The following is a 27,775-nucleotide window of genomic DNA, read 5'->3' on the forward strand; positions in this document are numbered from 1 at the left end:
CAGAACCCAGCTGGAGAGGAGGGGCCAGCAGAAAAGAAACCTGGAAGAAACCACCTCAAAGCAGACCCTATGACCTCACAAAGCTGGCACACTCATCCCCAGGGTTCCAGAAAATCTGAGTCAGTACTGGCTAAGTCTCCTAGCAACTGGATGCAGGGGGCATGGCACTCTTAACACCCCAGGGAGTAAAAAAAGTCTTCCAATTTCAGGTGAAGAGAAAACCCAACTTTTAAAAAGGAGTTTGCTCGGTGATGTAAGAGTGAGGTGTGTGTGTAAAGTGGCCCCTCAACAGTGCTTCTTCAGATAGACACCTTGGACATGACTCCTTGCCCAGGAGGCCCACAAAGGGGGGGGGAGGGTGCTAGCTGGAATGCCAGACCAAAGGCTTACCAGCCCTTGGAGCTTGGAGGCTGTTTTCCCAACCTATAGGGACAGAGCCTGCCTGAAGGGAAGGAGGATATGGCCATAAAGGTACTGTGCCTGCTTCCACTCTGAGGAGGGCCAGGAAGGCCCTAGGGGCTGATCACCATGGGATGCTACCTCTTATCAGTCAGCCTCAGGGCCCTGTGAGCCCTTTGGGCTTATATGCCAATGTGTGTAGGGAATGTGTGTGGTTGTGGGGGTGGGGGAAGGGGGCTGTTGCTTTAAGGCAGGGAGGGGGCAGATTTCATCAATTTCCTAGACCCAACTCTATGGTGACTGGTGTGAGTAAGGAGGGGCCTGGACCTTCCAGAATAGGGCTTTCCACAGAGGGGTGTCAGGGCACTGTTACAGAGCTCAGGCAAGAGGAGTCATGCAACTATGTGCACAGGTTAGCTTCTGACCTTCAGCCATGAGCTGATGGGCAGGCACCAGGCAAAACTTTCCTGGTGGGGCCTCCCTCCCCACCCTGGGACATGTGCTTTCACTGGCTGCTCTACATCTCCCAACCAGCTGACACCAACCTGGGGATCTGTGAGCGCTGCAAGGAATGGCTGCCTGGGTCAGGTGGTGAGAGAGGAATCCCTGGGCTCTGGACCTTCCCCTGAGAGCAGTTTCCCCACAAATGCCCACCCCCCCCCCCCAGCCAGGAACCTCCCTCACCCCAAGGGACCAATGTTCCCATGTTCAGTGGCTCTCCACTTCATGCCGCACCTTTTCTTACTCCCTCCTTTAATGACACTTGCTTCTCCTACATCTGTTGATAACCTATAAGAATCTTTCTGGAAAGGCCAGACAAACTCTCAAGTGAAATGGGATCTTTTGGCTAGTTCCCTGATCAGGTTTCCCTGCCTGACCTGCTAGAGTGCCCAAATTTTCACCAAGTAATGCATATTCTTTCTTTTAAAACATAGGCTCACCAAGCCTCCTTGTAGTCATTTACACTTTAGTATGAATTTCGTTATCAGATCAATACCTCTGGGGCAGTTAGTTGAGAGTGGACTCACAGGGAAGTCAACTTTTGTTTTAGAGAAAAGAAGGAGGAGCCATAATTCAGGACTTGAAGCCTGCTGAAGCTGCAATGACTAGCATGAGAACTCTGAGAGGAAGGAGCAGTGCTAGAAAGAACAGCGCATTCCCAGAAAGGGGAGGGAGAGCTGTCCAAAACTGAAAGCATGATTCTCCCCAGGCATACTCACATTTCTGGTCACTCTTCAGGACAATGCAGAGCCCTGTGAGGACCACAGTGGTGATTTTCTCAGTGAGGATGGCATCTTGATTCCTCAGTCTCACTCTCCATCCTTCATATCATGCCCTGCAGAAACCAGAAGGTAGGGAGCACCTACGGAGACTGTTGAACTGGGAAGAGTTTGATGAAGTGAGAGACTCCCGCAGAAGCATTCTGCTGGATACCCTCTATGAAAGCATCATCTTTGCCGTGGGCAAAGGTTTTCCATGGGTGGAAGTGGCCAAGGTGGTCAAGTTCACGGAAGAGCTGCTCAAGGAAACCAAAGGTATGGGGCATCCAGAGCAGGGGTCAGTGAGGCTTGCAGGGGAATGCAGGGTACAGGACCCCCCTGCAGTCCACAGCCTCAGGAACCCTGTGAGGAGCTGGAAGTCCCTTTCTTTCTTTCTCTGGCATTTAGCATCCTCCCATGCTCATAAACAAACTTCCTGTCTAGGCTTTCTAGAAATTGAAGCAAACTGAGTGTCCATGCTGAGTCTTTATATTTATCTCCCTGGCTGAAAATTTCACACAACTTCAAGCTGTTCACACAGCAGCCAGGATGTTTGTCTCTTGGTCAGTCAGTCATTTATGCTTAAATATGAATTTCCTTATCTGATCAGTACCTCTGAGACAGCTAGCTGAGAGTAGGCTCCCAGTGGAATCAGATTTTATTTTAGTGAAAAGAGGAGGGGCCAAGATTCATAATTTTTGTTTTGTTTTCACTTAACAGAAATCAAACGTGTCACTCTACTGGTTCACTGACCCCCCCCCCCCACTGCATTCCTGAAAGACCACAATTGTTCCAAGTATCAGGTTTTGGTCTACTGAATGTCTTGGAGGAATCCTTTACAGGCAGCAGCTTGCTGGCAGGGATGAGGGGAAAAGCAGTAAAGTGAGTTTATAGAGGGAGCATCTCTCCCACCTCTGCCCTGTGCTGGGCTTCATGAGAAGAGGAAGAATATCTCTCCCTGTGACTCCCTGGCACGAGGGAATGTGATCACACCCATCCTCATCTTGGGCTGTGAGATGCAGATTCATTCCTTAAGCAAATATTTGGAGCAGCCCCTCTTTGGCCAACATCATAGTGATACTCAGACAGGAATAATCAATAAGTACCACAACCAGTAGGTAGATGCTTGATGGGAAATGGGACATTTACATACTCCCTCCCAACATTCTTACTGATCACAAAGGGGAAAAGACTACTTCTATGTGAGTGAGCCTGACAGACACCTCCTTCATGAAACGATCCAAGTAGACATCATCAGTAAAGGGACACACTAAGAATCACATTCTACCTGGTAGAATGCAAAAGAAGAACCCAGCATCCTTCTGTGATGGTTCTAGCAAAGACTCAGAACCTGATCTAATCACGAGAAAGCATTAAATTAGCATCACTGAACAAAGTCCCTCTCCTGTGAGCTTCAAAAACATTAAGGTCCTGAGAGCCAAAGTAAGGCAGAGGAGCTGGTTTAAACTGAAAGCCACCTAGGAGATGTGGCCACTAAACGTGACATGTGGCCTCAGTTTGGGTCCTTTTGCTATGAAGGGATATAAGGGACTACTGGAAAAATTTGGATGAGGTCTGGAGGTTAAACAGTAGTGGTGTGTCAAGGGAGATCTCCCGATTCTGATGGCTGTGGTTATGAATGCCCTATGTTAGGTAATTTACATGAAAGCATTCTGAGATGATGGGGCATTTTGTGGGCCACTGATTGTTTAAGTACTTGGAAACAGTGTCTTTGTACTATTTTTTTCCAGTTTTACTGAGATACAATTGACATATAATATTGTATGAGTTTAAGGTGTATCGCATACTGATTTGATATACGTATATATTGCAAAGTGATTACCGAAGTAAGTTTAGTTAATATCCATCACCTCACATAGTTACAATTTTTTTGTGTGATGTAAATTTTTAAGATCCACTCTCTTACCAGCTTTTAAACATACAACATGATATCATTAGCTGTAATCACCATGCTGTGCATTAATTCCCTGGGACTTATTTCTCTTATGACCAGAAGTATGTACTATTTGACCACCTTAATCCATTTTGCCCCCCGCCCCCACCACCTCTGGGAACCACCACCTGTCTGTCTCATTTCCATGAGTTTAGTTTTCTTTTTTTAATTCCACATGTGAGATCATATAGTGTCTGTCTTTATGCCTTTAAGGTTTATCCATGCTGTTGCAAAACGTAGGGTTTCCTTCGTTTTTATGGCCAAAAAATATCATATTTTCATAAAGAAATGGATAAACCATTCATCTGTTGATGGACCATAGGTTGTGTACATGGCTTGGCTTGGCTACTGTGAATAATGCTGGAGTGAACATGTAGGTACAGGTACCTCTTCAAGAGAGCAGTTTCATTTCCTTTGCATATATACCCAGAAGTGGAATTGCTGGATCGTATGTTGTAGTTCTATTTTTAATTTTTTGAAGAATCTCCGTACTATTTCCACAGTGGCTACACCAGTTTACATTCCCACTAAACAGTGCATGAGGGGTCCCTCTTCTCCACAACACTTGCTATTTATTGTCTTTTTGATACTAACTATTCTAACAGGTGTGAGGTGATATCTCATTGTGGTTTTGACTTTCATTTCCTTAATGATTAGTGATAGCCTGTTTTCATGGATCTGTTAAGCATTTGAATATCTTCTCTGAGAAAATGTCTATTTAGATCCATTGCCCATTTTTATTAGATTATTGGGAGTCTTGCTATTGAATTGTTTGAGTTCCTTATATTAACACCTTATCAGAAATGTGCTTTGCAAATATGTTCTCATATTTCATAGTATGCCTTTTAATTTTCTACAAAATTTCTTTTTCTGGGCAGAAGCCTTTTACTTTGATGTAGCTCTACTTATTTACTTTTGCTTTTGTTGCTTGTGCTTTAGGTATTATTCCAAAAAATCATGGTCAAGACCTATGTCAAGGAGGTTTCCCCCTGTTTTCTTGTAGGAATTTTATGGTTCCAGTTGTGCTGTTTTTTAGTACACTATTTCTTAGAGCAAAATGGAACAGAAGGTACAGAGATTTCCCACAGAAACCTTGTCTCCCCCACCCCTCCGCCCGCCCAACACACACAGCTTCCCTCACTATCAACATCCCTCCAAGAGTGGTACATTTGTTACAACTCATGAATCTACATTGGCACATCATTATCATCCAAAGTTCCTAGTTTACATTAGGATTCATTCTTGGTTTTGTGCATTCTATGGGTTTTTTTTTAATTTTTTTTAAATGTTTATTTATTTTTGAGACAGAGAGAGACAGAGCATGAACGGGGGAGGGTCAGAGAGAGGGAGACACAGAATCCGAAACAGGCTCCAGGCTCTGAGCTGTCAGCACAGAACCCGAAGCGGGGCTTGAACTCACGGACCTCGAGATCGTGACCTGACCTGAAGTCGGACGCTTAACCGACTGAGCCACCCAGGCGCCCCAACCAGTTCTTCTTTTATGGGCCATGTCTTTGTGTTGTATCTAAAAAGTAGTCACCAAACCCAAGGTCATCTAGGTTTTTTTATGTTATCTTCTAGAAGTTTAATAGTATTGCATTTTAGATTTGGATCTGTGATCCATTTTGAGTCAATTATTGTGAAGAGTATGAGGTCTGTATCTAGACTCCATTTGTTGGCATGTGGATGCCCCGTTGTTCCAGCACATTTGTTGAAAAGATTATCTTGGCTCCATTGTGTTGTCTTTGCTCCCCTGTCAAAGATCAGTTGCCTATATTTGTGTGGGTCTATTTCTGGGCTCTCTCTTCTGCCTGCCCCATTGATCTCTTTGTCTTTTCTTTTGCCAATACCACATAGCCCTGATGATGAACTCTTTTTGAAACTTTTCTGTGATTCTTTATTTTGAAAATTTTTAAGCATAATATTTTCTTTAACATGTGGCACATTTGAAATTCTCTGGACTTCTGACCAAGGTCTCCAACAGCTGCCAAGCAAATAGGACACATGATGCTTTGTCCCTTGTGCATCAGGTCCCCATCCCTTATGTGCCCAGAGCTCATCCACCAGTCTAGTCAGCAGTGCCTCAATGTCCTTCCCTAAGCTCACCACTTTTCACCAGCTCCTTGTCTGCCACCCTTTCTAACCCACCTCTGTCTCTTGACCAGCCCACTGCTTTCAAATCTTATACCTCTGCAGCCCTTCACTGAACTGCCCAGTGATTTTTTTTTCAGGCACAAATAAAATCCCATCACTCCTCTGCTTCAAGCCATTTAGTGGCTGCCACTGAATCGCACATCTTATGTGCATGTGGATCAGCCTCTTTTTATTTTTTATGCTGCCCATGTGCCCTTTTACTTCTCTCCTCCAAACCAGTGATCCCTGTCTGAAGGCTTGAACCAGACATGGCATTGCTCCTGGGCTGGCTTCAGAGATTCTTGGGAAACTTCATCTCCCACCAGCCACCCCCTAACCCCCACCCCTGGGCCCTTCCTGGAATCCCTCTGGGTCCCACTCCCTGCTGCTCACAGCAATACACAGGTACCAGGGTTCATCCCCTTCGGCTGAGCTCTGCAGTGGCTTGTGGCCAGAACAAACACTGACGAGTGGGAAGAAGAATGTCTGCCCCAAGCAGGTGGGAACTTGGGCTCTTTCAAGTTTCCATCAGAGCCTTCCACAGGCTGAGCCCGTGAAAAACAGTCAATGACGATGCAGACCCAACTTCACACGGAGGAGATTAGAACACCCTGGAGCTTTCATCATATCTGGTTAGTGCATGCAGCCAATGCAGCCTATATATGTCTTGTGGACTCCTAAAACCTTGCAGTTGGAAGGACACTCAATTCCCTCTACTGTAGGGAGACCCTCAACCAGCCAGCAAGTTTCTTCCAGCCTCTGCAGACACCCTCCAAGCAACAGGGTGCTCCCTCTTTCCAAGGCCACTCATGCCTTTCTAAAACCATACCAATTATTTGAAGGTCTTATTTATATCTAGCTACATCTGCCTTCTGCACCTTTTACTAGAATGTTCAAAGTCTGTCCCCTGGAACCAGAATGCAAGTCCTGAAGATATTTAATCCGCTTTATCTAATGTGACTATCAACTCCCGGTTGCTTTTATCACTTTTTTTTTCTTCTTGTAATATTTATTTTATTTTTGAGAGAGACAGAGCACAAGTGAGGAAGGGACAGGGGTGGGGGTGGGTGGAGGACACAGGATCTGAAGCAGACTCTAGGCTCTAAGCTATCAGCACAGAGCCCGATGAGGGGCTTGAACTCATGAACCAGGAGATCATGACCTGGTCCAAAGTCAGTGCTTTACCAACTGAGCCACCCAGGCAGCCCAATTTTATCATTTTAATGTGACATCATTTCCACAGGCCCTTTCCTCCTACCTTCCCATCACTGCTCTCTTTCTTGCTGTCCTTCTCTGGGCATACTTGTGATTGTCAATATTGTTCTTAAAATGTCATCCAAATACAAATACAAAACAACCTGAAAATTGGTCAGTGAATTGGTCGGGGATTTTATCACCTCCTCTGTCCTGGTGATGATGCTCCTGTTTATATAGTATATAGGTGCACTTACTTTATCAACATCAAAGTCACACTGATTTATATTGGGCAGGCAGTTCCACATGTGAATGATTTTTCCCATCCTGCCCTTGTGCAATGGCAGTTTTGAGTGAACTTGCAGGACTTTACAATCATCTCCATGGATTCCATCTTGTCAGTGTTGGCCCATCTTTATTTCTTCCTAACAACTTTTAAATCTTGGTCTTGGGCTCTCCACCTTACAAGTTCTTTCTCTTACCTTTAAATCATCTCAAAATTTAAGAAACATGGTTGGTACAAACACTGAGTGGGAACAAGCACTTAGGTGGGCTCCTCATGCCTGAAATTGGACTCACTGAAGATAGAATCCATCAGGAGGTTCAGCACTCAAAGCAAACATTCCAGTCCTCGTTCAGTCCCTTACTGGATGTGTGGTCCTCGTCAAGTCGCATTGCCTTTGAGCCTCTGGTTACATATCTAGAAAGTGGAAAAGGCGAGAGCACCCATTTGCTAGGGTTGTTTTAAGGATTAAACGAGGTTACATACATAAAGCCCATAGCATGGCATTTGGTGCCGCGTAAGTACTCAGTGAGAGTCAGCTATTGTTCTTAGGAGGGGACCACAGGGACAAAGACCCAAGGCTTGAGAGAACAGGATGTGATTCAGAGATGGCATGATCAGATGTGGCTGCATGTACTTTATGCAGCATCCACGATGGATCAGCCTCCAGATGTACAAAAGCAGCATCAGCTCCTGTCAAGGGCAGCAGAGAAACCCAGCTGCCAGCACTGCCTGGCAGACCCTGTGACCTGGGGAGTGGGCAGGACAATGGACTGAAAGCAAGAGGGCTGGCACTTCAGCCAGAGGCAGGCCCCGGAGGTAAAGTAAACTGGCAGGATTGTCCGGGAAGTGGGGACGCAGGAAAAAAGGCAGACAAGACTGTTCCCAGCTCGGCTCCCAGGTAACTGACTTATTGTGAGAGCTGACTCGAGAGCAACACCAGGCTGGCTATGGGTTTGCAGGGAGTAGACAACTGTGTGCAGTGGAAGCACCCAGGGGTACAGAGCCACACTAGAACCAGGCCTCCTGAGCTAGGTCCTGTTCACCTTGGGCCCCTCATGGTGCCATTCAGGATGGTGGCTGTTGCACCTGAAGATTGTCGGGTTGGCCCAGATAGCATCTCCATGGCAGCCATGCCCACACTGCTTCCCGGAAATCCAGCCCAGGGACACTAGTGAGAGCATGAACAAGTTCATCAATACCCCCAAAACAGGGGATAGAATTTCATCTGAAGCCTCCTTACTCCCGGGGATTTTCTTCTTCAGTCTGTAGTCAACCCCAGTATCAGGCTGGACTGGTCCTCAACATTGCTGGGGCCCTGCTTCAAGGCTTGGTTCTGCCATTTCCTCACTGTGTGACTTTGTGAGAGTCCCTTAACCTCTCTGTGCTTCAGATCACTCATCTGTAAAATGAGGACAAAAATGGCACCAACTTCATGGGATCTTTGCGAGGATTAGATGAGTCTATTTATGTAAATCACTTGGATCAGTGACTGCTACATAGGAAGCCCTGTGAACGTGCAGTGGGTTGACCACTAATATTATAATACCCATTCCTCGGGGGTTTTAGGCACTCCCATGGGTTCAGCTGTCCTTCCAGAAATGTAGGTCTTACACCTGCAGCAGGAGACAGCCATTCGGTCTTGTTCATTGAGGGTGCCTGGTTTGTTCCTCTTGACTTTGCTCCCAAAACCCCTGCCTTTGCTTACTTAGTTCTGTTCCCATTCTACCCAATTCCTAACCCAATCTTGATCTTCTCTTTCTCTCCTACCTGGTGTTATCTGAGCCACACTACCCAGGTTTGGACCATATTCTCTAAGGAGTTGGCCCACTTTGCTCCTTGAGGTGCCTACCAGCTCTGGGTAAACTCCTCTCCTAACCTTGGATCCAACCCCAGTAGGGGCCAAATGAATAAGTGTCCAGCTGAACAAAGAGGCACCTGACATCAGTCCCACTTGCTGGAGGGTGTTTCCAAATCCTTTCTCAACTTAACCTGCCCCTCCCCAGGCCCTGTCCACCCATGCTGTCCATTACCTCTGAGATGCCCCCTACATTGATCTCTGAGATCAGCCCAGGGCCTTCTCACACTCTCACACCCTATCCCATCCCTTCACCCTCCAGGTACCCAGACTTTGCCACCCAGAGCCATCCTTAGAACCTCCCACGTCAGGCCCACTCCCAGCCATGGCCACACCTTCCCAATGCCCTCAACACTTTATACCTGGATGTCTGCGGCTACATCTCTCTGGGCACCCACATGCCTGCAAGCACCCTCTTGCTTGTGGTGGCCACCTTGTTCATCCTTCTCAAACTCTGTTTATATCAAGGTGTCCTCCTTCCTACTCTATTCAGATCTAAACTCTTCCCCCAAAGAGCTATAGTTAGACAGCAAGGAAGGCTAGACCCTGGGGAGGCTGGATCTCCTGGAGAGGGGTCTATGCCCACTTCACTTTTCTCCCTCTATTAATACCCCCCATGCCAAATACAGCATATGGCACACAGTGGGTGCTAAATGAAGAAAATGAATGAATGAATGAATGAATGAATAGATATTTGATGCCCATGGAGATGATATGCCCTGTATGCAGAGAGGAGGTTAGGGTGCTTGACTCATCCAGGGTGACCTCATTGAGTTGCATGTCCAGGTGATATTAGAGGCTGCACGGTGGGGTGATTAGCACCAAACTCTGCAGTCAGAAGATCTGGGTTCAAATCCTACCTCTACCACTTACTAATGTGTTACTATACCTCTCTACACCTTCATTTCCTTGGCTCTAGAATGAGTGGCATAATAGTTCTAACTCATAGAGCAGTTGGGAGGATTAAACGAGACAGGGCCTGCAAAATGTATAGCACAGTAACATGCACACAGTGAGTGCTCAACAAGTGTTAGCCCCCATGTGCCCATCACACATGGAAGGGAGGTGAGATGAATAGAAGGTGCTGGAAATCCAGGGCTAGAAGCTGCTACATGCTGCCCCTCGGAGAACTCGCTGTCTGTGCCATTTATTGTCTTCCCCTCACCTTGCAGGCAGGATGGCAGATGCATTCAAATCATGGGCCAACAGAATGGAGGTCCAGAGAACCTCAAACCTGGCCCCTAATGGAGACACCCAGCATCCATGACCTGCCCTTGGGCACATATGTGAGGAAGCGCCACTGCCCAACAGCATAGGGGAGAAAGCATCTGTTCACTGCCCTTGTTAGGGGACCTAGACAGCAAGGGGCAGGAAGAGCTGGTAAGACAGCAAGTCAGTTCCTCATAGGTCATGGGATGCAGGATGCAGACAGCAGGGTCCTACTGACCAGCCAACTTACGTGCAAGCTGATTTCCACAGTGGATTGTCACTCTTCTTGGAAGGGAGATTCTCCAGGGATTTGTTTATTTGTTTGTTTTTTGTTAATATGGGGCTAAGGATGGTTGAGTTCTGTTTGCATACTAGATAACAAAGCTGGTGGACAGTATTTAAGGAGGGTCATGTTTGTACAACAATGATTCAGAGCTTTGACAGGCCAGCTGCCAGCTGGGCTTATTTCCTGGTCCAATCAGTCCTCAGTACCAGGAGGGAAAGAGTGGCCCTTTATTCAAAAGCATAAGCTGATTCTGCCCTGGCAAATGGCTCACCTGGATGTTCTGGTCTCAGTTCCAAGCTAGAAGTGAGAGTCTTGTGAACTGCACCTCCTTTGCCAGCATCCAGGAAGCCCTGAGAAGATCCCATCTTTCTGTCTCTGTAGGGCCTGGGAGGAAGTCACCAGGCACAACACAGAGGAACAGAAGGCTGCCAACTCTGTCTTGGTGGGAAGAAATCACAGGAAGTGGACAGATTTTGCACACCCTGTTGAGTGTCTGGAGAGAGGTGTTGGGACATATGGGAACCCTGAGGTCTCCCACTTTGCATACAGGAGTGGCAGAGATTTAGGGTGCCCAGAAGGCCCTGCACATCCTATCTCTGACTCACATGTAGCAGCAGGTGAGGGGTTAGAGGGGAATAGCCTCTGTGGCAACTGTCATCAGCAGTGCCTGGCAGGCCCTGGTCTTCTCTCTGATACTTTACCTAGACTTCTGGTCTAGAAGTACCTCTTTCCTTCTGTCCTGGCCCTCATATCCTGAAGCCATGAGGAAGTGGGCCTTGATGGCCAGTTGGTAGAGGTATGAGGTGGCCAGGCAAGTGGGTCATAGCACTGTATCTGTAGTTCCATCCATGGCCACTCCTGACTCTCCAGAAAATGTCATCTGGGCAGCCATAACATGGAAGGCAGCCACCCCACCTTCCCCCAGCAGCCTGGGGCTGGCAGGACACATTACTTGCCTAAGGTCATCTGTGTGAGTTCTTCCTACCAGAATACTCATGGCCATGCCCAGGGTCTACTCCACCAGCCCCCAAGTACCGCATCCCATGTGGGAGAGCCTCCAGCAATTCAGGACCAGCCCAAAGAGAAAATGCACCTTCACTCTTCTTGGAAGTTAACTTCCTTGGGGCAGCCTGACTTCAATGCCTCTCCCACTAGACTCTAAGGAGGGGCCTTTTGAGGCAACTTCCTTGCTGATGGAGAATGGAAGCTGCCACAGAGGCCACTGGTTGAAATCCTGAGAGAGCATTCTGTGGGGGCAAATGGGCAACTGCCATTTCAGAGATACCTCCCTGAGCATATCAGTCTGTGAGGACCATCATAACAAAATACCACAGATGGGGCACTTGCAACAACAAACATTTTTGTTCTCACATTTCTGGAGGCTGGGAGTCCAAGATCAAGGTGTCAACAGGGTTGATTTCTTCTGAGGCCTCCCTCCTTGGCAGATGGCCATCTTCTCATTGTGTCCTCACATGGCCTTTCCTGTGTGTATGTATGTGTCCTAACCTCTTTTTGTAAAGATACCAGTCATAATGAATTAGGGCCACCCACATGACCTCGTTTAATCTTAATTATTTCTTTAAAGACCCTATTTCCAAGAGCAGTCCCATTAGGAGGCACGGAGTGTTTGGATTTGAACATATGAATTGTGTGGGATGCTGTGCTAATTCACCCCATAACGCTAAGTAAGGTCAAAGCTCTCCAGGTGAGACTGTGCCAGCTAGTAAGCCAGAAATCAAGACTATGAAATAGAAACCTCCCCCAACCTTCCCTGGAGGAGCATACATCCTGTAGAGGGAGGAACAGTGAGGACTTTATGATCCTGGCATTTTTGCATGTAGCATTTATAATCCTCACCATGACCTTGCATCATACCCATTATTTTAATGATGAATTGAGGCCCAGAGAGGTTAAGTAACTTGCCCTAAGTCACACCCCCAGTAAATGGATTTGAACCCAGGTCTGTCTGACAGCAGAGCACATGCCCTGCCATGTGACCCTTCTATCTTGACTAAAGGGATCTGTACACAGAGCACATGAGGGTCTGAGAAGCATGAAGCCTGGGAAAGCACCCTGCGATGAGAAGAATGAGGCTGCCTGCATGCAGGAAGAGGGAGACACCTGGAAGAACCACGTGTGGAACACCTGGGGGTGGGGTTCCTAAGTGGGTCATCTGGAGTTACAGCATGTACCTGGGATCCTGACCCTCAACAGGATGGCTCCAATGTGGTGGGTGGCACAGGCCCAGCTGCAAAGAGGAGCCATGCCCTTTGGGTAACGTGTTCTGGCCTGGATGTGCCACCTGTGTGCAGGTGGGTGGTTCTGGTGCCTTAAACCCAACCTCTGGCCCTTTGGAGTGACCTCATGCTCTACCTCTAACTTCCCATGTCCTTCTTCAGTCAGCTGGACATACTGGTCAGTCTCAGAGCCCCCAACATTAGAGGGGACACGGTACAGATACAATATAGTCTATTTTTAGTCTAAGTCCCCGAGACAGTGGGATTCCTTGGTCGTTTTCAACTCAGGGATGATGACAACAGGATAATGATAAAGATCAAAAGTCAGGACTCCCTTCACTAAACTTGAGACAGCTGCAGAGTTTGGCCACAAGGTACCCACAGTGCCTCAAATATGGCTATGGAGGACCGTCAGCTCCATGGAAGTAACCATAACATCTGAGAATCAAAAAGAAACCCAAGATCTCACCTGATCCAAGCCCCACTACCACCACCACAACAAACACATTATTCGAGAATCCTCTTACCAGCCAAATGCCTCCTAACTCCTCAAGCTAGACTGCTCTGCTAATAAAACTTTTGCTTCTAGAAAGTTCTGCTGCTGAACTGAAACCTGTCTCTTTGAGACTTCCATCTGAAGACTTCTGTTCTGCCTTCTGAACCTTCCTCCCTGAATCAGCCTAATCCACTGCACTCAGTCAGCCATCCTCCAGCAAACATTTCCAGGGCACTGTGCTAGGGGGTGAAGAAGATGGGACATCCACTCAGCAGTCCGTACGTGCTGAGCTCTCCTCATGAATCATCTCCTTTAAAGTCCACAGCAACTGTAGGTGGATTTAGCAATGATGCAGCTGAGGTTCAGAGAGGTTAGGTAACTTGCAAATTATCACACAGTATAAAGGCAGAACCAGCATTAACCTTGAGACCTTCTGGCCCCAGATCTGTTGTTCCTGCCAAAGCTCTGTAGCATTAAGCGTGCCAACTTCTTAAACAGACTCTTAACTGTAGAGAACAAACTAGTGGTTACCAGTGGGGAAGTGGGAAGGGGGATGGGTGAAATAGGTGATGGGGATTAAAGAGTGCATTTGTTGTGATGAGCACATGGTGTTGTATGGAAGTGTTGAATCACTATATTGTACTCCCAAAACTAATATAGTACTGTATGTTAACTAATTGGAATTAAAATTAAAACTTAAAAAAATAAAAAATAAAAACACTTCCTTTTCAATGAAAACAAAAAAAGGAATTCCAGGGGCGCCTGGGTGGCTCAGTTGGTTAAGCATCTGACTTCAACTCATGTCATGATCTCACAGTCTGTGGGTTCGAGCCCCAGGTCAGGCTCTGTGCTGACAGCTCAGAGCCTGGAACCTGCTTCACATTCTATATCTCCCCCTCTTTTTCCCTCCCCCATTCACACTCTGTCTCTTACTCAAATATAAATAAACATTAAAAAATGTTTTAAAGTAAAAATATCATGCAAACTTCTTGAGGAATGGAAGTGAGGAACAGTGAGGGGTGCATTTACTAAACAGACAAGGTCAGGGGACCATTTTAAGCAATGAGAAGAGCTTCGGCCAAAGTTCATGACAATCTAAAATAGATGGCCCTGTGTTTGCCCTTTTTGAGTCCCAGGACTTTGAATAGCAAGGAAATCTTTAAAAGATCAACATAATCTTTCCAGTCCTACTGTTGGAGTAGATTTTTTTCTTTAAGGTGACTCTTGGTTTATCTTAAAAACAAAAACAAAATACCATGGGCAGGAAAATAGTAGGGAGACTCCTCAAAAAATTAGACATAGAACTGCCATATGACTTAGTAATTCCACTTCTTTGTATAAAGAACTGAAAACAGGGACTTGAACAGATATCTGCACACCTGTGCTCACAGAAGCATTGTTCACAACAGCTGAAAGACAGAAGCAACCCATCTGTATGGGCTACTTGTCCATCAACAGATGAATGAACAAACAAAATGTGATCTATACATAAAATGAAATATTTCTCAGCCTGGTGAAGGAAGGAAATTCTGACACGGATGAACCTTGAGGACATTACCCTAAGTGAAATAAGCCAGCCACAAAAAACCAAGTACCTTATGATTCCACTTATGTGTGGTTACCTAGAGCAGTCAGGTTCATAGAGGCAGAGAGGGGTCTCAGTTTCCCATCTCTAATATGAAAGGACTAGACTAGCTCAATAGTTGCTCAAATATGCTCCTTGGTCCGAAAGACCTTTTACGTCAAATAAATTTGAGAAATATTGCAGATGCTCAACCCCTTTGGGCCATTTGCTGAGCCCACTAGCATATTAAGGGCCTTGTTTCATATCTTTTGATCCAACATATCTTCAAGGTCTCTGGCTTTGAAGTACTGGTTTCTATGTAATACCTATTGCAAAACATCCTTTGGAAAACTGTGTCCGAAAGGATTGGGGGCCCCTTCCAGTGTCCATCTCTAAGGGTCTACAAAGACAGCCCAAAGCTGCTTGGGACTAGATGGCTGTGCCAGGCAGCGGCTTGAATTCTGGCTTCCCCACTCCACCAGCTGTGCGTCCTTAATCAAATCCCTTGAGTCCTTGAGCCTCAGTTTCCCTCATGAGTAAAGTGCCTGTACCCCTGCCTCACAGAGCTAGGAGGGATTGGGTGGAACGAGATGACCCAGGGCATGCGGCACCCAGCGGGAGCTCCCTCAACAAGAGTCCTCCACTGCCTCAAGGAAAGCACGTGAGCTGTCACTGTTATTGGCACCTTGGTGTAAATGAGTTTGGCAGAACCTTACCATGAGCAGAAAGATGGGCAGGGGGCAGCTTTCAGGATGCAGGAGGGGGGTGGAGATGAAGGTTCTGTGCTTTCATCTGCTTTCCACCATCCCAGGTCAACCCTGGTAGGTGCACAGAAAGGTAAGCAAGCCAGGCTGCAGCCTGACTTGGTTCCTCCCCTTTGAGCCAAGGCGGGGGCAACCAAACTGGTTTGTCAGGGGGCACTGGTGGCACCTGGATCCTCCCCCTCACACCCACCCAGAAGGAACAATGCCTCTTCACCGTTCCCAACCCTTCCAGGACATGGCACATCTCCCTTGCTGTCATCCAGCCCCAGACCCCGAACATGAGGGGCAGCAGGAGGCAGGCGCCCAGAGTGCTTGGTCCAAGCCCAGTGCCTTTTTGCCCTGATTCTGGAGCATCTGGTATTGTCATCCCACCCCCTGCTCTTCCCCTCCTCATTGCTCTCCTCCTCTCCCATGCCTGGGTCCCCGTGCAGGTGCTGGCCTCCAGGGGCTTGGGGACTGTCTTCAGGAAGTTCCCAGCAGCCAATGCAAATGAAAGCCACTCCCTGTTATTGAAGAGCAACTTGCACGTACAGATCTGTCCCCCGGCAGCCAGAGGCTTCTCTCTGAGACTTAATCCTTGGCTTTCTGAGTCATCGGAACTTCTCTACCTGCGGCAAATAGAGAATGGTCTGAGGGCCAAGAAAGTGTGTCTCATGAGCCAGCTTAGGATGATCTTTGCTGAAAACCAGAGCTGGCCAAGGAGTCTTGGGGCTGGAAGTTAGAATCCAGCCCAGGGACTCCTTCCCCAGTGACCCTGTATGAGGTCCACTCTTGCATTTTATGACCTTGAGGCTAAGGCCATAGCTCATACCCATAACTGGGCACCTGCCAGGATGACAGGCAGCTGGGAGCACTTGCCAACATTTGCTGAGGTCACTCAGCACAACTGGGCCCTCAGACTTCTTGATTCAAACCTGGCCTCTATGCATGGCTGCCCAGGGGCTGAATAGAGAAAACCATAGCCTTGACAAATGAGGCAGTTGTGGCCACCCACATCTGGAGGATGCAGGTGATCCCAGCCCCGTCCACTCATAAGCCAGGCTGGAGGAGGGACGGCATTTTCCAGTATGTTTGTTCGGCTCCGCAGAGCCCAGAGAAGAGGCAATGATTCACCTCACAAATTTCACACAGTCGCCTCCACACCAACCTGGAGTCCAGCTTTGATTATCAGAAACCAACCCTGGTCCCCCAGTCTCTGAGATTCCTTTACTGATTATTTTTGCCATCACACACCACCACCATCCCTTTTAAATGCCCATCTGAGCTCTCCCTTCTCGGCTTAAGACCTCTGAGTGGCTCTGCAGCTCTTGGCCACGGTTCTTAATTTTCCTTTCAGAAATCTGATGATTCTTTCTATGCACACACCCCACCCCCAGGGGAAAAAAGTGCATGTGAAATTCTGGATACAATTTCAGAAGATGCCAGTTGGTCCTGAAGCCCAACATTGGGGTCCATGAATCCTCTTTAAAGAGCCTGGTTTCTGTTTTGAAGTCCAGCTCTTTCATGTGACATATACGAGTTTGCCCTTTGCAAACTGATGATGCCAAGCCCTTCTGTTACCCTGGGGGAGTCCCCCAGACTCCAGCTTTTCTTCCCAGAAACTCTGAACCATGTGGATCAAGCACATGCCCACACTGTACCCTATTTGCTTCCAGCCTTTATTCTGCAGGCTCTCCACCTTGGAGGGCCCTTCCCTACCATCTTCTGCCAAACTCCTCATTCTTCCTTTGGGCTCCAAAGGAGCCCAAACCTTCCCTGGCTCCTGGTCCCCCCACATCCTGAGTCAGGATGCCTTCCCCATGAGAGCACCTACCCCATCTCCTTGTACTTTCACTTCTTCCTCTCTGCACCTCGGTGCCCAGTTTTGTCCTAAACATGGGTACTTGCTTGCATGCTGCTTTTAGAGGAATCTTCAACTCTTGTTATGTCATTATGTAATGTATTTGAGCACCTTAAAAACAACAACAACAACAACAACAACAACAACAGAGACTTGTACATTCTGTGTCATTTTTAACCAACCCTCTCCAAAAGCAAAAGAGAAAAGAACAAAATGCCCACAGGATCCCAACAGCACAAAGCTCACATCTGTGCAGGAAGGGACCTGGCAACCATGTGACAGGTGAGAGGGTCCTGAGACAGGTGTCTTGTGTAAAGGTCACTCAGCAGAACAGAGCATCTGGGGGCTTTGGTTTCATCCTTTTGCCAGTTGGGCATTTCATAACTCCATGGCCCCCATGTGTCAACATCTGAGTTCTTTCGGCTCAATCTGGCTCATAACTGAGGAGCAACAATTCCCAAGCCAATCCCACCCTGGAATCAGCACTTCCTTCTTTTGAGATGGGGGGTGCTCTGTATTTTTAGAAAGATCCAGGTGATTGTGGAACACAGGGCTTCCACTGGCCCTGGGCTCCTCCCCACTATTCAGTAATGAAAGGGTCTTCAGGATCAGCCACCTAGCCAGATATTTCCCAGCGCAAGAGAGAAGTCAAGGAATGCCTAGGTCGCTGTCCTGGTGGCTGCAGAGTATCTGTGACACAAGTGAGAAGCAAAGCAGAAAATGGGGAGAATGCATTTCACACCCTACCATGCAAAAGCAGCATCTCTTTTCTTGCCATTATTGCCTCCCCTAGAAGTTGTTTTATTTGTTTCCTGAATTTGTGTGTGTGTGAAATACCCCCTCCTTGCTTTACTGAGGTATAGCTGACAAATAAAAACATTGAAAAATAGGGGCTCCTGAGTGGCTCAGTCAATTGAGCAACCAACTCTTGATTTCAGCTCAGGTCATGATCTCATGTTTCATGGGCTCAAGCCCCGCATCAGGATCTGCTCCATGCTCGGTGTGGAGCCTGCTTGGGATTCTGTCTCTCCCTCTGCCTCTCCACTCCTTCCTCTCTCTCTCTCTCTCCCTCTCTGTCAAAATAAATAAACATTTTTTTAATATTGAAAAAATATTTAATGTGTACAAACATAATGTTTTGATATACATTGTGAAATGATTACTACAATCAGGCTAATTAACATAATCATCACCTGACATAGTTACCACTTTTATTTGTAGTGAGAACATTTAAGATCTACTCTCTTAGCTAATTTCAAATATGCAAAACAGTATTGCTAGCTCTAAGCACTAAGTAGATCCCCAGAACTTATTCATCCTGCATAACTGGAACTCTATATACCTTGATCAACATCTCCCCATTTCTCCCTCCCCCCAGCCCTTGGCAACCATCATTCTACTCTATGCTTCTGAGTTCCACTTTTTTTAGATTTCACATATAAGTGGGATGATGCAGTATTTGTCTCTCTGTGTGTTGCTTATTTCAATTAGCACAATGTCCTCCAGGCCCATCCATGTCGTTGCAAATGACAGGATTTACTTCTTTTTTCAATTTATTTAAATTCTAGTTAGTTAACATATAGTGCAATATTGATTTCAGGAGTAGAATTTAGTGATTCATCACTTATGTACAACACCCAGTGCTCATCCCAACAAGTGCCCTCCTTTTTTAAGGCTGAATAATATTCTAGATAGATGATAGATTAGATAGATAGATAGATAGATAGATAGACAGATAGATAGATATTCTGTCTACATATCCTATATAGAGAGAGATTATATAGATCATAGAATAGAATTATATGTATATTCTATATCTATATATCTCACAATTCTTTAACTATTCATCCATCAGCACACTTAGGTTGTTTCCATATCTTTGCTGCTGTAAATAATGCTGCCTTGAATATGGGAGAACAGATTCCTCTTAAAGATCTTTAATTCATTTCTTTGGGGTATATATTGAGAAGTGGAATTGCTGGATCATACAGAGGAGGCATTCTAGACATTTTTCCCTAATGACCTACTCCTTAATGACCTACTATCTAGTTTTAATATCACAAATATTTTGTATATCTGATTTTGTGTTGTATGTATGTCTGCTTTATACACATATAAAGCTTACTCTTTGTATGTAATGCAGGGTTAAAGATGACTAAAGAAAATTTTTAAGTTAAAGTCAAAATTAAAAAGCTATCAACATCTAATTTAATGTTACAACTGTAACTTCTAAGTAATTTTAATATAATTTATTCACTTATGTAAATTGTAATTGTCAAATTACACATGCAAAGAAGCAATTTATGTAGATGCATAACGATAATAGCAATGCAATCAAATCTTAAAATGTCATTCAAAACTGCCATTTCTTTGACAAAAAATTTACAAAATTAATTTTTTAAACTATTTTCAGTAAGCTTAACTTTCAACTTTTCCTTCATACATTAAATATTTGGAGGATGGGCTGGGGGTAGGGTGGTCTGGGAGGTGTCTGTGAGAAGGTGGCATCCTGGGAGTGAAGAATACGTCGTCAGCCAGGAATGCCATCCGAGCCTAAGGCCTGGCACAAGGGAATACAGGGTATGGTGGAAAAATAAGGGAAGGCCAGTGTGCCAGGCAGAAGCAGAAGGAGAAGAGGAAAGGAGGGTTTTATGCAGAGGAAGACCAAGATCTGGCTCATGTTGCAAAAGGGTCATTGTTTTAACATCACTCTTAGGCTGAAGACCAAATTCCTCCCATAGGGTCTTAGGAGGTCCTGCACCACTGGGCTACTGTCCACCACCCAACCTTTTCTAGAACCAGGGAATCTCTCACCAGCTGCCTTCTAGCCTGCCAGCCCCTCACCCCCAGTCTTTTGGTTTCTCAAATGGGCCATGCTTTCTCCAACTGCAGGCACATGATGTTGCCCTTGCCTAATTCATTCTCTCCTACCTCTCTTTGCCCAGTAACTCCTCTGACACTGTTCATCTCAGATTCTTCATCACCCTCTCAGAGAACTGCTCTTTGACTTCCCTAACAAAGTCACTTCTTCTTATTCCGTGCCCGCCCAGACTGCAGAACCCTGAACAGAGTTATACTCTGTGTGTTTTCTCCCTAGCCCTTCACTGCCTCCCTGGAACCTGGAACAGGTCTTAACACATGAAAAGTCCCTAATACCTGTTGGATGTATAAATGAATAACTCTGTCACTGCACTTAATATCAGAATTTGCTCATTTACTCACTAGCTACCCATTGGCTCCAACTGTGCACAAAGCCTTGTGCTGGGGACTGAGCATAAAAAGGGAATGTCATCTTTTTGTCACCTCTTCTACAAACTGGAATCTCTCTGAGGGCAGGGGTCATGTCAGAGGTGAATGTGCCACCTGTATCATATTCTATTGGTGGTCCCACCACTCTTTTTATGTAAGCATCTGGGAGTTATGCAGGTCGCTACCACACTCCACATCGGACCATCAGTCCTGCCACTCAAATCTGCCCACACCTGCTGACCTGGCATTCTCAGGCCACAACAATCCCATCTGGACCGGACAATGCAATGCACCAACACCACATGACCATCAATGTTATTTAGCTCAAGGCAAGCATGGCCATGTGTACAATCTTCCTACAATGCTAGGCAGACTCTGCACTTCCTACAATGCAATACTTCTGAATGCAGCATTCAAGGCCCTCCCATCTGTCTTCTGCCTACCTTTCCACACAACACTTGCCATTTTCTGCTTCCATTTTTATATGCCAAAAATAACAAACCCAGGCTTGTTCCCCACCCATGCCATACAGTTTCTTGCCCCAATGCTTTCACCCAGACTGTACCCAGAAAGTGCCTCCCTCACCATCTTTACTGGCTCAGTCCTCCCACTAAGCCTCTGAGATGTAGCTCATGCATTATCTCCTCCAGGGGAATCCCTATCCTCAACTGAACCTTCCTCTCCACCTGTTTCTGTTTCTCTTTACACACATATCGTAACATTTACTTGTTTGTCTTTCCTGTGAGCACTTTAGAAACAAAGAATGTGTCTTATTTGTCACAGTATTGCCGTAGTATTGACTTAGCATAGTTCCTAGTAATTAATAGGCACTCAGTAACAATTGACAAATTAATCTTGAGTGGATGGATGGGTGGGTGGGTAGGAGGATGAATGGGAGGGTGGATGGGCAGATGGATGGGAAATGGATGGGTGCATGGATGGGTGAATGGGTGAATAGATGGATGGATGAATGGATAAATGGGTGGATGGGTGGGTGAATGAGTGGATGGATGGGTGGATGGATGGATAGATGGATGGATGAATGGATTAATGAGTGGATGGATGGGTGGATGAATGGGTGGATAGATGGGTGGATGATGGATGGAAGAGTGGATACATGCATGCAATGCATGGAGGGTGAATGGATGCATGCATGAATTCATGGATAGATGCGTGATGGGTGGATTTATAGGTGGATGAATAGATGGAGAAATGGAAAGAAGGAAAGATATATGTGGCCAGGAGAGACTTTTCTCACAGGGCAGAAACAAACTCTTCTTTCCCTACACTGTTTATTGATCACTACCTTGTAGCAGGCTCTGTATCAGGCACTTGGACAAGTCATCCCATTTGATCCTCATAAAAATCCTATCAACTAAATATTATTATCCCTCATTTTACATCTGTGGGAATGAAGGCCCAATGTCACAACTAAAACGGGACAGAACTGTCTCAGGCCTCCAAATCCAGTGCCCTCCCTCTACACCATCCTGAAACAGAAGCACTCTCTTGGACCTCTGAGCCTGATGATTTGCCTTGAAAGAAGGGGAAAACACAGCCTACCAACCTCCTGTTCTGCACATTGGAGAGGCCTTTCTTCATCCCTTGCCCAGAAGACTGAAGTCTAAATCCAAGTGACACTCCCAAGCACATTCTAAATGAGGCTAAAAGTGGAGTAGTGCTCCATCTACTAATGTTTTTATAAGACAGTGATAACTTACCATCTCAGCACTCCGGGAAGATTTGAGGGTAATATTCCCATACAGAGCCAAGAGTGAGAAGCCAAAATGAGCATACAATGTTCATTGTGGGGGTGGGGTGTGGAGGACTTTACAAGCAACTACAAGGGCAAGACTGAGACAGCTCCTCCTAAAGGAGAAAGGAGCCCTCTGGCTAGGAAGGTAAGAGACTTCACTAGGGCCCTACGGGAGCCTCACATAGGAGAAACGAGGAGGGGGATCTACAGACAGGTTGGGCCTCCACTCCAGGAGGAAAGCCAGGTTCCCTGCATGCAATACTTAATCTCTCCCTTCAGTAGATAAAACTGAATCCCCCAAATCATGTGACTTGGTGGTCAACTGGCCCAAGCTCCTATTCTACAGAGGTAGACACTGAGTCAGGAAGCAAGAGACACTTGATTGAATTTACAGTGCACTTCAGGGATGGCATCTGTGTGAGGACCCAGGTCTCCTTATGCTAAGGCATGTTCTTTCTCTGTTCCTTGTTTCTTGCCCCTCTCTCTGCCCAAAGTCTGTTCATCAAGGCATACCAACCATTCAGTCATGACCCTTTACTGAACCTCCCCCTGTGTTAAGACCCAATCACATGCTGGGAAGAGTCCTTCCTCCTTGATCACACTACCGTGAGCTTTTGATAAAATTGTGAGCAAAAGGAGTGTATGGGAGGGGGTGAGAGAAGATGGTTTGCTCAGGAGCATTGCCCATGGTGTAACCCCAGAGCTGATCTTTGTTTGCATGATAGAAGCAATATTTGCCTAAATATGTGACACACATCTCCAAGATAACAGTTGCCTGGACATCTGTCTCTCCAGCCATCTCATAGTCTACTCTTATCAGAATCCCTTTTTTTACACCCTCATTTCCTTTCCAAAGGGTTTCAAGTGGAAACAACATAAAGAACAGCTGAAGTAAACCTTCAAAATAAGAGTTAAAGGTCAAAATATTGGTAAGGGGTGAGATAATCATATTAAAAATGAGATAAAGGTAAGTTACTACTTAAATTTGGCTTTGAACTTCCTAGAAGCCAAGGTAAAAGGAGAAATGTGATATACTCCATAGCCTTTTTAAAAGATTTTTAAAATATTAATTCATTTTTGAGAGACAGAGCATGAGCAGAGGAGGGGAAGAGAAAGGGGGGAACAGAGGATCTGAAGCAGGCCCTGTGCAGACAGCAGTGAGCCTGATGAGGGGCTTGAACCCATGAACCATGAGATCATGATCTGAGTTGAAGTCAGACTCTCAACCAACTAAACCACCCAGGTGCCTCTACTCCATAATTTTTAAGAACTGATAAATGGTAATATAGAATAACTAGTAGGACATGGGCTCTAGGGTCATGGGTGTCATGGATGGGTGGGTGGGTAGGGGAATGAATGGGAGGATGGATGGGCAGACAGATAGGAAATGGATGGGTGCATGGATGGCTGGATGGGTGGATGGGTGCCTAGGTTCAGAACCTATGTTGATCACCTATCAATGCAGCTTTACCTCAGTTCACATTCAATTCTCAGCCCCTCTGTCCCCACAGGCTGCTCCATCACTGAGGCGGTGACGATCCTAGGGAACAAACTCAGAGATTACCAGGGGCAGTTCAATACCACCCACCTGCTGGCCCTCTGTGACTACTTCCACAACACCTTCATCCGCCACTACAAACTCTACCAGTATGTCCTGGGCCAGGAGCAGGAAGTCAACCTGACTGTCAACCACCTGGAAGTATGTGCACCGCCCCAGCCCCTCCCGCTGGCCAAGGGCATGGACAAGGACATCTGGCAGCTTGAGCAGCAGATGGCGGAGCTCCGTATGGCTGAGGTGCAGAAACGCACCAATGTACTGCTCCTGAAGGAGGCGCTGCACCTGGAGCAGGAGCATAAGCTACAGAAAACGTTCTCTGAGGTGTCTGAGCAGCCCAGCCGGGTTCTAAAGAGGGAGGTAAGGCTGGACCCATGAAGTGGAAGGATGCTCACCTACCATATACAAATGCGCATTCCTACCGAGAGCACATCAAAGCTGGAGTCAGACTCACAGACAGGACTCCATGGTCTGCACACATGGGACGGGGCAGAAGGGGACAGTCACTGAGCTTTGGCCACAGGCTTTGCATGCACGTTTCACAAAACATCTCTGTGAGGTATAATTCTTGTCCCCATGTTAGTAATGAGACAACTGAGGCTCGGAGAATTTAATCCACTTGCCCAAAGTCACCAAGCTAACAAGTAGAATTGTTTACATTTGGACTGAGGCCTGGTGGATCCCAACGTCTAATGAAGAGCCCAGGATCTGAACCACCACAGATGGTCTCAGTGCCCTTCATCTACTTGCAGAGCTGGCATCCATTGAGGCCTGGGGGTGGGGGAAGATGACGAAGGAAGGTCCACTGGGGACAGCCCAATGTGGGTGATATGCTGAGGTAGGCAAAGGGGTGGGGCTAGTGGTCCAGGGGGAACCTAGAAGAGTCTGGCATGGATAGAAGAAATCGGGCTGCCCTCTTGACCAGTCTTAAGGCCACAGAGGCTCGAGGAGCCAGAGTCTCAATGACCAGCTCTTTACTAAATGGTGACTATCTTGGCCCCAGGGCAATCAACTTCTTAAGGGCCTGGAAGAGTCCAAATTTATTTTTTAACTAAACATAGGCACTAATATCATCACTGTTGCATTATCTTTGAACACAGAGACAAGTATTGCATATGTGTACACATGAGGGCGTATGTTGGTATATGCTGGGGTGGGGGTGGAGAGTCACAGGGCCTGTGTGTTCCAAAGTCAGCCAAAGAGTGAACAGCCCTGTGAATTATAACATGGGGAAAATCTCTAAAAAGCAATTAACACAATAGAATAAATGATACTCTTCTAAGGTTAAGTCAAGTCTCCCAGAGAAATAGCACATTGGGCTGCCAGGTAATCTTAGTGCAGTAAGATGTGCAGCAAAGAAAGACCCAACAGAACCTAGACAACAGGGACTCCTGGGTGGCTCAGGCAGTTGAGTGTCCCTCTGACTCTTGATTTCAGCTTGGATCATGATCCCCGGGTCATGGGATCGAGCCCTGCGTATGGCTCAGTGCTGAGCATGTAGCCTGCTTAAGATTCTCTCTCTCTGCCACTCTCTCTCTCTCTCTCTCTCTCCCTCCCTCCCTCCCTCTGCCCTTCCCTTGCTTGTGCTTTCTATCAAAAAATATTTTTAAAGAAAAAAAGAACCTAAGCAATAGCCTGTCTCCTCTGGGGGACCCTGCTCTAGAACATGTGGACAAGGCGATGGATGGGAGGTGTTGCCTTCCCTCCCACTCTTGCTGTCCTTCCCTGCCCCTCCCAGGTCCTCTTCCAGCCCCCATTACTTTGCTGCTGGTCCCTGCCTGGTGGAGCTCATGGACTTGAGTCCCTTCCACTGTGTGCCCCTGGTTGTGTGCCAGAGGTGGGGACACTGAACACCATAGGATAAACACAGTACATCCTCTTGGAGCACAGTCCTCCCCAAGGACTTAGGGGAAGAACATTATTTTTATATAAAACAACCAAGGAGATATTCTGGGTCAAATATAAGATTTTACACTAGGTTTTAGTTAAAATAAGAGATCTCAAAGAAATGTCTTCTAGGCATCAGCTACTCTAAGTATGTCCCCTGACACCCTCAAGACAAGCACAAACTCTCCTCTGCTGTTTGGTTCCTCAAGCAGGAAATTTGGAGACACACAGTTACATGGTCCATGTCTCCAGGATTCCATGGTGCCATAATCCTGACTGAGATGACAAACAGGGTCTCATTTTAACATGGAAGATGGTGACTGAGTTTCCATTCTTTCCATGGCTGGCTGGCTGGAGGACATTCCCACTCTCTGAGCAACTTGCACTGTCCCTTCTGACAGTGCTGCTACTAGGCTGCTACTAGAACTTTGAGATGTAAAAATGAGATGAGGGCAGGAGGGGAAGGAAGGGGGATGATATCTAAATGGAAAGTTCGCTGACCAGAAGATAGGAGAAGATGGGACTAGCCTATGGGCCCAGAACAATGTTAGTAGTCAATGACACAGTCCAACAGGGTTGTTGCCACAGTAGGCCTGATGGAAGAAGGAAAGAAACAGTCACTGGAATCCAAAAAGAGAGCTGTAGGAGAGGGCTGTGGGTTAGGAGGCTGTAGGCAGAGGGTTAGAGTCATGGCCAATCTACAGTGGATCCTGAAGGAGGTGAGAGACTTCATTCTCTTCCCAGGCTCAGATCTCCTGCCAGTACCTCCCATTGGCTGAACTCAAAGCCATAGGTCAAGGTAGCTGGTTGAGGCAGCCCTTATAAGTTAGCCTCTCAGAGCACAGAGTAGGGGTGAGAAGGGTGACCAAGAGATCTGGTGGGGGAAATGTAAGGTTTAGAACACATAAAAAGGAGTGGATGTGTTCAGAATTGGATATCTGCAGATAGCCTCAGTCTCCCCAGAGTTCTGATCACCAGCCATGTTCTATTTCTTCCAGGAGTTAGAAAAGCTCATTGATGAGGTCATTCACATTCAGACTGAATGCCTGAAGGAGCTGCTGCAATATGAGATACAGATAACTTTTGATATTTTGGACCTGAAACTTCAGAAGACTTTGAACCTCAATGCTCCTATCCCTTCCCCCCTCTCTATCACTGGCCAGCCAGGCCAAGATGAATCTCTTAAGTTCTACAAAACAAACAAAGGAAAGAAAGCAAAAGCAAAGAAGTAGAGAGCTCCTGGTGTCCACTGACTAAAGACTATGACTGAGGAAAAGCCATTGACAATTATAAAAGTATTATGTGATGTGCTCAGCATCCAGTAGATCAGAGCTTTCTAGTGATTAAAATAAATAAAATGGCAGTCATCATATCTCCTCTCTCTTATTTCTGGAAACCACCTTCTACCCCCTGAAAATCCAACCCAAATGAATTTTCCCTGCATCTTGGAAGAAAGCTGTCTTTCTCTGCTAAGCACAGAGTTTATGCTCAGACAGGCAAACATCACTTGTTTACTAAGGCTGAGCTTAGACACTAAAGACAGAACTACCACCAGTGGGTTTAAATGGATAAGGGTGAGGGTGACACCAGACACCAGGAAAGACTTCCAGCTAACAAAGTGGTTCTCTGGCTAGTGTGGGAACAGGTCCTGGGATTCTGTTTCCTTTCTGCAATTTGTACAATAGGATTGACCTCCTGCAGCCTGTTAATTCATGTGCTGGTATTCCTGCTAGAAGACCTAGAGCTGCCTAGAGCCTCTAGAAAACTCTTCCTTTTGTGAGGACCTACATTGCTTAGACTGAGGCAGGGGAACCAGTGCTGCCCAAGAGGCCAGAAACCTGGTTGGGAGCAC

At 46.5% G+C, this 27,775-nt stretch overlaps 1 protein-coding gene across 3 annotated transcripts; it reads left to right on the top strand.

Annotated features, from left to right (window-relative positions):
• The first annotated feature begins 115 nt into the window (after window positions 1-115).
• Window positions 116-27,293, top strand: CB1H8orf74 (chromosome B1 C8orf74 homolog). 3 transcript variants are annotated; one of them, XM_007097127.2, is made up of 4 exons: window positions 116-209; window positions 1,742-1,934; window positions 23,993-24,396; window positions 26,922-27,293. In XM_007097127.2, the coding sequence occupies exons 1-4, from the start codon at window positions 162-164 to the stop codon at window positions 27,153-27,155; spliced, it is 879 nt and encodes a 292-aa protein (XP_007097189.1). In that variant the 5' UTR covers window positions 116-161; the 3' UTR covers window positions 27,156-27,293. The 3 variants fall into 3 exon arrangements, with proteins under 3 accessions (XP_007097189.1, XP_042839509.1, XP_042839508.1); XM_042983575.1 differs by having other exon boundaries at window positions 180-264; window positions 23,976-24,396; XM_042983574.1 differs by lacking the exon at window positions 116-209 and adding an exon at window positions 367-471.
• The last annotated feature ends 482 nt before the right edge of the window (window positions 27,294-27,775 follow it).

The sequence above is a fragment of the Panthera tigris genome, chromosome B1 (assembly GCF_018350195.1).
Source record: "Panthera tigris isolate Pti1 chromosome B1, P.tigris_Pti1_mat1.1, whole genome shotgun sequence".
Classification (NCBI taxonomy): domain Eukaryota; kingdom Metazoa; phylum Chordata; class Mammalia; order Carnivora; family Felidae; genus Panthera; species Panthera tigris.

What these genes read in the sequence shown, in the direction of transcription:
- CB1H8orf74 (XM_007097127.2), top strand. Translation starts at nt 162, where the DNA reads ATGGCACTCTTAACACCCCAGGGAGTAAAAAAAGTCTTCCAATTTCAG. An exon ending in AAAAAGTCTTCCAATTTCAG is followed by an intron (nt 210 to 1,741) that starts GTGAAGAGAAAA and finishes CATGCCCTGCAG; the next exon opens with AAACCAGAAGGTAGGGAGCA. An exon ending in GCCGGGTTCTAAAGAGGGAG is followed by an intron (nt 24,397 to 26,921) that starts GTAAGGCTGGAC and finishes TATTTCTTCCAG; the next exon opens with GAGTTAGAAAAGCTCATTGA.